This window comes from Neofelis nebulosa, chromosome X, assembly GCF_028018385.1.
Source record: "Neofelis nebulosa isolate mNeoNeb1 chromosome X, mNeoNeb1.pri, whole genome shotgun sequence".
NCBI classification, from domain to species: Eukaryota; Metazoa; Chordata; class Mammalia; order Carnivora; family Felidae; genus Neofelis; species Neofelis nebulosa.
The window spans coordinates 83143385-83155661 of record NC_080800.1 but is presented as its reverse complement, the minus strand read 5'-3'; the positions used below and the strand labels follow the sequence as shown (position 1 = coordinate 83155661).

At 45.8% G+C, this 12277-nt stretch overlaps 1 protein-coding gene across 1 annotated transcript; it reads right to left on the bottom strand.

The window, feature by feature from the left end:
- Positions 1–574: 574 nt before the first annotated feature.
- Positions 575–11758, bottom strand: LOC131502366 (nuclear RNA export factor 3-like). Its single transcript, XM_058713106.1, has 17 exons — positions 11523–11758; positions 8843–9017; positions 8475–8629; positions 7743–7825; positions 7546–7650; positions 7341–7421; positions 6669–6783; positions 6399–6495; positions 4584–4620; positions 4165–4233; positions 4024–4079; positions 3777–3884; positions 3598–3656; positions 3366–3481; positions 3230–3272; positions 1958–2757; positions 575–1584 (listed from the first exon to the last, which is right to left on the bottom strand). The coding sequence occupies exons 1-16, from the start codon at positions 11524–11526 to the stop codon at positions 2681–2683; spliced, it is 1380 nt and encodes a 459-aa protein (XP_058569089.1). The 5' UTR covers positions 11527–11758; the 3' UTR covers positions 575–1584; positions 1958–2680.
- Positions 11759–12277: the final 519 nt, after the last annotated feature.

Sequence of the window (12277 nt, the reverse complement as noted above, 5' to 3'; positions counted from 1 at the left end):
TGATCTTAGATTCTGATCTCTCTACTGATTTTTTATATATCAAAGATATTTATATTTTATCAGTTATACATGAGGATGATTTTTTATTTCAAGCTTTTCATGTGCTTTTTAATTCTATTTTTCTTCAAACAGATTGAATTTAGATTTCACTAGATTTATATGGTTAAAAAAGTAATACTATTTTCTGTATACAAATATCTGACTGAAACACTGGGGACAGAGAATACCAGCATTTAGGTCAACTTCATTTTATCATTTAATCACTTATCTGAACATCTGCAATTGTATTTTTATAGGTTATTATGGTCGAATGGATGATCTCATACATATCTTGAGTATTGATATTAATTTTTTATTTTTTATCTTTATTTATTTTTTTTAATTTTATTTTTTATTTTTTAAAATTTACATCCAAATTAGCATATAGTGAAACAATGATTTCAGGAGTAAATTCCTTAATGCCCCTTACTCATTTAGCCCACCCCCCCCCCCACAACCCCTCCATCAACCCTCAGTTTTTTCTCTGTATTTATGAGTCTCTTCTGTTTTGTCCCCTTCTCTGTTTTTATATTATTTTTGTTTCCCTTCCCTTATGTTCATCTGTTTTGTCTCTTAAAGTCCTCATATGAGTGAAGTCATATGATTTTTGTCTTTCTGTGACTGACTAATTTCACTTAGCATAGCTATTAATTTTAATAACAATTTTTGATTGATATGTTTCCCTCTCTATTGATTTTTCTATATATCAAGGATATCAATACAATGTGAGTCACATATGAGTGCATTTTTTGCTTCCCAGGTTCTCTTGTGCTCTATAATGCTGTTTTTCCCTAAATGGATTGTTTTTAAATTTGAATAGATTTGTATGGCTAAGAATGAATGCTGTTCTCTGCCTAAAAATATTTGACTAATATTTTAGAGGCACAGAACACTCTCCCCAGGTATAACAGAATAAGAGAACATTCCTCACCTGAATAGGCACACAGAACTGGGGCACACACAACCTGGGCTTTAGAGAGAGGTCTAGGATTTGAGTGTCTACCCCACTGTTCTCCAGGAGTCACTGGCCTTCTCTGACTCTCATTTTCTTTCTCTGTATACTGGTGATCAAAATACCTTCCTCGAATGGATTTTGCAGTCATTCAACATAACATGCTATGTCACTATTTATTAAGAAGAGAATCAGGAATCCTGAGTAGGAAACTACACACCAATTGGTCTTTAGGTGGGTAAGTATCAGTTTAACGTTGGCTTCTCAGCCCCAAGAAGGCCATCCACTCAGTCAGAAGTTAACTCAGACAGAAAATAAACACAACAATGATAATGAAGATTAACATGGCCACACAGGGTTTCTTGTCAAGGCTGTGTTTTCAGGATCCTGGATCAGTCTGTATGATGACCTCCTCCAGGATCTTATGCTTGACCTGGTGGAAGTGAGGAAGGGGAGTTGGGAGATCAGCAGAGCCAGGAACCCTGAGTCTCATCACCAGGCCACCCAATTTCTGCTCACTTGGCTTGAATTCCTGAACCTTACCTTGGCTTAAACGAGAACCGGCATATTCCTAATAGAGGTCATGAAGTTACCTAGTGTGGAGAAAGCACAGATGATACCTATCAAACCTAAAATGGAGACAGTACTATTTCCGAATCTATGCAAAAGAAACATGTCCCTACATTTATCACAACATGGGCAATGCAATGAGACCTGTGGCACAGTGCCTGCTGGGAAAACTCCTAAAACTCAAATGTCTGTTGATAAAGGAAGAGGGTCAAATAAATTCAAGAAGTAATACACATCTGGTCAAAACAACTGCCTAACTTCTGTGTTAAAACACATAAACGTTCAGGGTGATAATGAGTGAAATACATAAGCAATACTAATTACCAGCAAGTTCCCGTTATTCAATCCTCAGCCCCTCCCATCACCCTCCTATCCGCATGCACCCCCAGAACTCACTTATGAGACCGTTGGAGGTTCATCCCAGACGGTGTGGTGAAAGACTGAACCATTCCCTGCTGCTTCTGGGAGGAGGTGGTCGAGTAGCTGCAGGAGGGAGTGGGAACTGGGATAGAGAATGTGCTCTGGGTATCCTTAGGGCTGATTATATTCACAAGCAGAGTATCATTCATGATTCATAGACTGGAGGAAAAATGGGACCTTAGACAACTGGACAGATAGCCAAACTGACATCCCAATAATGATCTTGCTCCCACTGCCACTGAGCCATCAGATTCTTTCCATATCCCTGCTGTATCTCCCATCCATGTGTCTTAGATAGTACCTCTACTTCTTCACCCATCACAGAGCCAATATTTGGCAAGATACTTGCAAAAACATGAGGACATTTAACCATTTGACCCTAAGCCATGGGCAAGTTTACATCAATACTTACCAGGCACATATGACAAAGAGTTGACAGTCTAATCTCAATTTTCAGAGGAAGAAAGTGTGTCACCAAAAGGTAACGTGTGATTTGGCAAAGGTCACAAAAATAGTGAGTGTTGGGAACAGGAAAAAAAATCTGATTAAAGAACTCACACTCTTAATCATTAGGAGAGATGATTCCTTGGATGAACCTACTGCCTTTTCACAAAATTCAGAATACGCCAAGATTGTAACACCTGATTTCCACACAACTGAACTCTTACTGAACTGGGTGATCCACCCACAACAAAGCATTCACCTGTAATTGCTGACAGGGCTAGCGATGAAGGTCCGGGTAAAGGCACGAACAGAATCCTGAGACATTCGTTCCACTTCAACAACAAAAAACAAATTACAACACCTCTTAGCATTCCACATGCTTTACACACTCACACAGCATTCCCAGTCATGGTCTGACTTGATATTCATTCGTGCTGGAGGGGACAATTGTTCTCTGGGAGTCAGAGTGTTCTGAAAGAGGAAGGCAATCTGTTCCCCATGACAGGGATCCGACTATGTGCTGGGACCAATGAATACTCCTCAAAACTTACAGGTTCTGAGCCCAAGTTCACAGAGTAAGGATCTAGGGTGAGAGCTATCAAATTCCACACACTGTGTCCCTAATGCCCAAGCTGTGTGGGGTAGACAGGCATATACCTTGTTCAGATAAGGGTGGTTTGAGGACAGAGTGAGGACAGGAGAACACAGCAGGAATTGGGGAAGCTGGGAGAGTTCTGAGAGGGAGCCCAACCACCAAGGAAGGGGCAGTGGGGCAGCTGAGGAGGAGGTTCTACACACACTCACCTTCCTTGAACACTCCGTTGACAGAAAAGCAGAGCATCAAGTCCTAAAAGGGAAGAGCCCAGGTGCTAAGTCACCTACACTTCCTACCCACCTGTGGCTTTCTGAGGGCTACCCTTGGGGGGAAGCAGGTGCTCACCGTCTGACACCATATGTCCACCACAAAGGAGCTGAGGTCATGCTGAGTTTTGGGCAGCACACAGAGGGAGTGCACAATGTCATGTTTTGTATGCTTCAGCAGCTGAACACGCAGGTCTATGGGGGGGGGGGTGGAAAAGCAAGTGAAGGTCAGGGGTTTCCACACCCTGGGTCCAATGATTAGCCCCTCACATCTCCTTCCCCTGCCCAATCTTCCCCTATCACACACGCACAGGGGTCCTGGACCTTCTTCATGTTCCTGCTTTCCTTGAGGTACTCGCACAAGCTGCTTCTAGGGAGAGAAAGAGGAACAAGGAGTGGTGGTCTGGCCAGTGTGCATGCTTCCAGGAGCTGCCCTGTGTCTGCTGGGAGCCACAAAGTCCATGAACAGAGTCTGAGCTGTGCTACTCACGGGGCTGGCTCCTTGGGGTTGAAGGGAATGGTCAGGGAGAAGCAGGCCTCATCGTGGTAAGCACCAAGGAGACCCTGAAGGTCTCCAGAGTCATAGATCAAGTAGTACCTGTGAGGAAACAATGAGGACAGTCTCTCTCTGGGGTCTGGACCTCAAATGAGATTTCAAGACACAGTCAGCAGTCCTGAGCTTGAGTGGCCTCACCCATCCTAGCCCTCCACTTTCCCAGGTTCCCAGGAGTACTTACAGCTGCAGGAATTGCAGGACCAGACTCTTCAGCGCATCAGATCCAAAGAAGCTTCCCTGAAATCACAACAGCCCTCAGGACCACAGCTGATATCCCTTCCTCACACACCACCCAAAACCTGGCTTGATCTGCCCTCCTCACCTTGCAGGTTGGTAACCTCTTGTGGGCTGCAATACCAACGCTGGTTGGTGAAGGTGACTCTTGGCCATCCTGGGGAAAGGAAGAGGAAGTGAGTGTTGCTGACCAGGAGCGGATTATGGACAATCAGGAAAAGGATGGGCCCAGGAGACGGTGAGGCTCAGAGGTCAGATATGAAAGGGACATGCAGATTACATGGGCAAGGCTACATTTGGGACCACTGTCTTGGGGTGCTTGCTGCCTGTGGAGAACGTGGCTGAAGGATATCCGGAGCCCTTGTTGGGTTTCCACATAGATCTGCACATCCATGAGGTTTAAGGGTCATGAAAATTGTAACTTCTTCAAGACTTAAATGGCCTCTGGGCAGGTTTGGGGTGACATCAGTGCCAGTAGAGGACTCAATGATCAAAGAATACACCTACCAGGCACAATAACTTGGAAAACAGTTCCAGGATGGAGCTGCAGAAATCCAGATAAAACAGAAAAGTCAGTGAAAGTTTGCAAGTGTCCTTCATCATGGGAGCAAGCACACTTACACCTGACACATGGCCAGTACGTCCCACCTACACCGCAGTGCCCCAGGCTTGCAGGGCCCTTGGCACCTCCCTTGTGGGCTGACTTAGAGGAAAAGCACACACTCTCTCTCCCCATCCTTCTCATTCCTTTCCTCTGCCTGACCCCCTCCTCCCTCCCTTTCCCCCTGGGTGGCTCCCACCTAGATCATCCTGACTCCCATCGCCAGATTCACCAGAAGTAACATTTGGATCCCAGGGTCCAGGGCTGCCTTCCCCTCTCTGCCTCCCTTCTTTCCTCTAGGCCCCCACTGAATACTCCAGAGAGAAGAGGGAATGGGGTGAGAGCCCAGGGTTCTGGTACCTCACTAGGGGCCCGGCATTCTGCAGGACCATGACACCCCCAGGGATGGCCCAGAATGCTGGGGCACGGAGGTGAGTGAGGCATGACCCAGGATACAGGGAGGGAGAGGAATGGGGATGAGGACAGAAGAAGGAGTGAAGGAAGGAGGGGAGAGGTGAAAGAGACAGGGGAGTAGAGACAAAGGAGGAAGAGAAAGCAAAGCAAAGGGAAAAGAAAGAAGCTTTACCATGGTGGTGGGGCCAAGGAGGAAGAGAAGAGAAGGGGGAAATGTCTCCCCAGCTGCAGCGCATTCCTTCATCTGCCCTGGCTGGCCCTGACATCCGAGGTAGGTGTTGGGCTGGGGGCCCTTTGGATGCTGGTTGAAACTTTGTCACTTGTGTGAGCTCAGTCTGAGCTGGGCATGGGGAATGGGGCAGCCACAGGGGCAGAAGACCTTCCCCAGAAGGAGTAGAGGATCAATCCCCAGGTCGACATGGGGCTGAAGGTCTGTGGTCCCCCCTCTTATGATCACCACCTTCCCTCCTGATGGCCCCAGTGCACCCGTGCCTGTCCCACTCGGTTCCTTGCCTGAGGCATAATACCCATTGTCAGGCTACCCAGGGCTCCACTGAAGGAACAGTCTGGATGATGTGATGTGTGGGGGTGGGGTGGGAAGGGGGTGGTGCCTCTGAGAGGCCTGTCCTTCATCTCCTCAAGCTCCTCTCCTCTCTGCCTTCCATTCCTGCCTGAGGAAGCCCTCTGCTCCCTGGCAGTCTCCCACTTCTGGCCCCCTGACTCAGGGAACCCTGGTTTCTCTCAAGGAGGGCCCAGCTCCTGGCATTGGGTCAGAGGAACAGATGTCATGATGGCAGCTCCCCAGGACCTCAGCCCTCAGCGTGGGCAGGAAAGCCACCATGGCTGCCTGGAATTGACGGGAAGAGGGGGGATACATTTGGTTCAAGGAAAGGAGGGTCTCTCTCAGAACAAGGGAAGGAATCCCTGTCTCAGCAGGGAGGTAGGACTGCCTGTCTCAGCATGAGGCCCTGGCCTGGATGGAGGACCCTTGTCAGTCCAGGTCACAGCATGTGGTGCACAGTAGTCACTCTGGTCCTAGTGAGGAAGGGGAACCCTGATTCATGGATCACACTTTGGGGAGGGCATGCTAGAGAAGGATGGGTGTAGATAGCCAGCAAACAGACCTCAGACCAAACAGGTGAGAGGGTCAGAGGAAGGAACGGAGACCCCTAAGCACAGGTGAGGGACAGAGAGAGAAGAGCATAGGGCCTCTGTTCCTCGCAGAGGAACAAGGATGCTGTCCCCTCCAAGCAGGCACCGTCAGGCATAGTTCAGAGTCCCACAGGGTGACGGAGAGTATAACTGACCTTATGTTGGTTGATTTATCGGGAAAGGTGGTGCACAGGGGGCTTCTGTTTGCACTCATGTCTTCTCGCTGCAGTCTTTTGCCCTTGTCCAACTCCCCTGCAGCCTTCAGAGGAGTAATTATTGGAAGGAAACGCAAAGATCAGAGAAAGATGGCCAGGATGACCCTGCACCCCCGGCCCTTTCTTTTTCCAACAAATCCACTTCCCTGACTCTCGCCACCACCCCATGAGCACTCTCACCTTCTTTTTAAAGAAAGATCTGGGTACCACACCTTATCTCACTGTTGGAGAGGTTCAAGTCCTTGATGCTGGAGGCATTCTGCATAGTGTTGGATAGGCCATCCATCTGGTAGGGTTTCTTGTCGCTCAGGTTCGAGGGCAAAAGCTATGATGAGGAAAGTGTTAGAGTGAGGACCCCAACAGGGGTTATCTGACACCAATCTGCCTCTTCTACCTAATCTCCCACCTTTGCCATCAATCCCAGCACTGGGCCTGAGTTCTCACCTTGAACATGTTCTTTTCATGAGTCTGCCGGGAGGCAGCCATGCTGTTTCTAGGATTTGGTACCATTTCAATATCTCGGGTGACCATGTCTCCAAGAAGCTGAGGGGAGGGAATCACAAGGCTGAGACAGGCCCGGCTGGTTACAGCTTCAGGTTACCCTCCCCACATTACCATCCCCAAGTCTCCTTTCCAGACAGGCTTCTCTGCTCTTACCTGCCCTAGAACTACTTCTGTAGACATACCAGGGGCAAAGCGGACTTTCTGGATGTTAAGAGATTGCTAGGAGACTACACATCTTTTGTTTGTGGTCAACTGCAGAGTTAGAGATGGGGTCAGTGTCTCTGAGTCTGAGGTAGAGACGGGGGATGGAGGCAATAGGTGTGGGAAGAAGATATGGGTCTGGATATAGATTCACAGCTGGTCTTGGGTCTGCATTACCTTTATCTGATCCACATTTTCTGGCTTCAGCTCCTTCTGCACAGGCTGGGGTGCATCAGAGGGGTGGACAAAGATAGATATCTGTAGGGAACCCAAGAGGGGCTGAGTAAGCACCAGGAAATCTGATCCTTGGGATCAAGCGAGACCTTGCCCCTGTCCTGCCATCTTGCCCCTAACTAGCCCTGGCCATGCCCTTGACACACACCATTTCATTATTCTCATTCCAGATCTTGCCGTTGACACTCTTCAATGCGAAGGCACTGCCGGCATTCTCAACAAAGAACTGGGCCTGCATTTTCTCATAGTGAAACTGTAGGGTGAATGGCAAAAGAAACAATATGAGACCCAAGCCACTGCTCATTTGCCCTGTTTCTTCTCATCTGCCTCACTGTCTTCTCTTACTTGCACTGGGGTGAAGGGGACACTGCATTGTTTCTGAATCAGATTCAGCAGCCACTTCTCATCATATCTGATGCCAAATGGAATCCAAGAGTAAGAAATGGGAGAAGAGATGGGAGAAGAGATTGACACAATGGAACCCAAGGTTAAGATAAAACTCAAGCATGTCTTCCTTTCACACCTTGTGTGTGTGTGTGTGTGTGGGGGGGGGTTCTTCAAAATAATTTCTTATGATAGGACAATATCCATTATTGTGAACTTTTGTACCAGTCATGGATTTCCTAAATAACCTTTCTTTCCATTCAAACACTTTCTTCAAATAATCAACTTAAGATATTTAGCATGAGCTTCCTTATATAAAGTTCCAAGTGATCCTTGCTCAAGGAAGGATGCCTTAGCCTGTCTCTCCAACAGAGACCCCGGAGACTCGACCCCCTCCCACACTCAGCTTGAGCTAAACTGAGACTTCCAGGGTGGAGCTGCTACTTCTCCTTGGCTGTAGTCTCCTCTGTTCTTAGACAACCTACCCAATTCTCCCTTTAGCCAATCTGTTCCCTTTACATTGCTTCTCTGAGTCTGCCCTTACCTGATCTAAGATGCTAACTCCTAGTAATAAAAAGACGGATTACCCACTCCTCTCCCCCAGAAAAGTACCTAGCATCTCTATATGAGTCCAGCATAATTCCCTCTGTTCACCTCCTTCTGTGCATTGGGTTCATTTTGCCAGGACACTCACTGTGATCTTGAACCAGCTCCTGGAGGTCTCATCCTGCCTCTCCCCCTCCATTCTTGTCTCTGGACACTTTTGCTCTCCCTCCATGTTAGCTTGCATTTGGTCTTGCATCTGAAAACTGCCTCTCCAATGACAGGATGGAATGGCATAGGGGGCACTGTGGGGAAGTGGAGAGAAGGAAGTAATCCACACATGTTTGGAAAGTCTTCTATTACACATTCGCCCCACTGTACAATAAAGTTTGATCAACCATTAACCTGATTCCATCATCCTGCACCCTTCCAGGTTGAAGAAGAGAACAGCATATTCAGCTACAGGGCTATGTATTCCACTGGCTGGTACATTTCAGCTATGGTGACTGGTCACTTACTATCTTCCTCGGGTGCTCATGCAACTGTCATTTGTTGCTGGATCTCCATCTTGCTGCTGGTGGGATGAAGAATCAATGCCAGAACGGACATGCCCAGACCAATTGTTATACCTCCTTCGGTAAATACCCGAGCATCTTGCTCTTCTTTGTAAGGAGTTACCTGTGTCATTATGCCCTGAAATTGAGAATAACACATCAATGGTTCCAATATCACAAAAGGTTCCGGGGAAACATCATGGCTAATGAAGAAATATCACTGACTTTATCGTCTAAAATGAAATGCAGCACAGTGCTAAATAAGGTTGAAAGACTTCTCTGGGGCTCCACTGCCCGGGAGATGAGAAGTGGGGAGCATTCACAGCCAAGGAGGAAAAAAAAAGCACAGAGGAAAGGGTTTGGGCCTAGGGTTTAACCTGTGATGTTAGCCCTTGCTCTGCCCTTTGCAGGCTAGGTGACCAGGGACAAGTTGCTTATCATCTCTAACTCACAATTCCCTTCTCTGCCCTAGGGGGATAACCAAATCAATGCTGAAAGTTTGGTGCTATGGTTCACAGGTCAAAGGTGAGTTCCCACCTGAAAAAAGAATTAGAGAAGTTAAAGTTACATCTGATGAAAATATCCAGAAAAACTTAGAGAGACATAATATGGAGAATACCAAAAGAGAGGGGGAGAGAATTAAAGGAGATGTCCCCAGAATGAAAGAGAGGGAAATGTGGAGAAGTGGCATTTGATGGAATCTTGCTTGAGAAGTTTCCCAAAGTAACAGGATAATCAAGTCAGTATAACAATACTAATAGGAGACAAAGTATGCTTTAAGAAAAAACATTCCTAAAGAAAAGATGTACATTTCACAGTGATGTTAATGTAGCACAAACTGAGAAAATTTGTGACTGGAGGAATCAAACTAAAAGAAATATTAAAGGTTCTCCTTCAGGGAGAAGAAATAGGATCCCAGATGGAGGCACACAGATGCAGGAAAGAAAGACTAATGGCATTTGTGAATATGTAGGCAAGTCTATATGAGTATTGACTATATAGCACCATGACACTAATTTCTTCTAGGGGTTTAAATATACATAGAATTAAAATTCATGGCAATACATCGGGAGAGGGTGAGAGGAATCAAAGTGTCCCAAAGTTCCTTCATTGTCTGAAGAGCTTTAAAGAAGTAATTCACATCACACTGTGAAAAGGAAAACAAAAATTACATTATAGTCAGAAAGGTAAACACTACAAGAATGGCTAAGGGATGTTTAATTGTCTAGCCAAATGAGGTAACAATCTAATACTAAAAACAAACAAACAAACAAACAAACAAAAAACAGTATTAAGTCATTACAAAGAAAGGAGAGGAAAAGGGCAGGCAAACCATAAGAGACTTTTAAATACTGATGGCGGGTGGGGGAGAGGGGAAAATGGGTGATGGGCACTGAGGAGGGCACCTGTTGGGATGAACACTGAGTGTTGTATGGAAACCAACTTGACAACAAATTATATAAAAAATTAAAATAAATTAAATAAAATATTGACATAAAAATACATGTGCAGTCAATATGGCATACAGAAACCAAGATATATATATATATATATATATATATATATATATATATATATATATATTTACATTAAAAGTTTCAGACTGGATATTCCAAACAGAAACACAGATATTATGAGACTGGAAGGAAAACATTCCATCAAATGCTCCTTAAAAGAAACATCTGCAAAATGTAATGATCTAGAAAATTTGGAAAAAAAAAAACTTGGCAAAATGTGTAGCATTTACTTACTGACCTCCCAAAAGCTGGTATAACCATATTACTAAAAAGAAAGGTATTTTTTTCAAGAAAAAACAATTACTAGAGAAAAGAGGAGGTTTCATTATAATAAAAGGTTCAATGCAATAAGAAGCCATCAATACAAAATCCTAAATTTGTGTGCACGTCTTAACACAGAGTGAAAATGTGCAGAGCAAACAGTGATAGTAAAAAGATAAATGGATAAATTCACGATTACAGCAGGAATATTAACACACCTCCTTGAGTAACACATAAAATGGCAGACATAAATTCCACTAGGTGGAGAATATTTGAAAATGAGAATAAAGCAAATTAATAAATGTACTTAATTGACATAGAACAGTGCAAATAACCATTACACGTGGAACATTCCAGAATAAGTCATGTGCTGGGCTATAAAGCAAGCCTCAAGAAACTTCTATGGGGGTAATACAATCTACCCTGAATAGTTGATGTAAGAGTTAAGGGTAATGGGGTGTTCTCTGCCACTCCTTCACCTGTAGTAGGCATCCAAAGAATATTAATTTACAGCAACCCCCAACTCCCTTTCCTCGCACGTGGCCAACCTAGGCCACTCTCCAAACTGTGGACCTGTGAGGACCACATAAAATCAGATCTATCCCCTCAATCAGTGAAAAAAATCCACCTGAGCCTAACCACTTCCATAGGAGGGGAGTTTTTCCATGTGGAACCGGGATGGGAATGTCAGGGCCCACCTGGCACATTTCCTCAAGAGATTAGAGAAGAGTGAGCCTGGGCCCTCATCACCCCTTCTCTAAAAGGGGGTTGGCTGGGTGTCCTGTGGAGTGGGGTGGGGGAAGGGACCCAGCAACCCTTGTAACCTCTGGGGATCTGAGACCAAGGCCTCATGCTGGCCAACTCACCCATGGTGTGGCCTGAAGGCAGTGACCTGTCACCAATGTCCTCACGGGCTGCTTATGAAGAGAACCTGTGGGATCTGGAGCTGGAGGTTTAGAGAAGATCAAGGAAAGCTGCTGAGGACGAAGAGAGCAGGCCCCAAATGACTTTGTCAGCCTCACACAAACAAGATGGAGTCCTTACAGGAAGTCCCCTCCTCAAAGCCATGGAGAAGAGAGCCCCGGGCACCAGAGGTGATTACTGTGATTACTGCCCCCTGAGTTTGCTATCAGCCTATCAGGGAACTGTTTCTAACTGAACCAGCCCTGCAGAAAAGGCCAGCTAGAGTCAGGAGGCGTGGGACCCAGGCACTTGCAGCTACAAACACAGGGAACTCTGTATGCCAGGCTCTGTATCCACTTACAACACATCCTGTTCCCTCATTCTGCAAACCCAGAGAACTCTGAGTGCCAGCTGTAGGCCAGGCTCTGTACTTGCTACATTGCATCTTATCTCTCATGTAGTCCTCACAACGGGACTCCGAGATCACAGTCACAGGCTTTGCAAGGTTACTGAGACTTAATGAGGTGTTGGAGTTTTCCTGGAGTCATTCAGATGCTACCTGGAGAAACAGAGACTGCAACTGAGCTCCATGGAATGGGGGTGACATGTAAATGCATAGGTAGCCTAACTAAATTCTTGCTGCAATATGTGGGATTCGCTAAAGTTGGAGCAAGGTAACAGAATGTTCTGAAACTAATCACATGGCTGGCATTATCTC

What these genes read in the sequence shown, in the direction of transcription:
- LOC131502366 (XM_058713106.1), bottom strand. An exon ending in AGAGGTTACCAACCTGCAAG is followed by an intron (nt 4,080 to 4,164) that starts GTGAGGAGGGCA and finishes TTGTGATTTCAG; the next exon opens with GGAAGCTTCTTTGGATCTGA. An exon ending in TGGACATATGGTGTCAGACG is followed by an intron (nt 3,273 to 3,365) that starts GTGAGCACCTGC and finishes CTTCCCTTTTAG; the next exon opens with GACTTGATGCTCTGCTTTTC.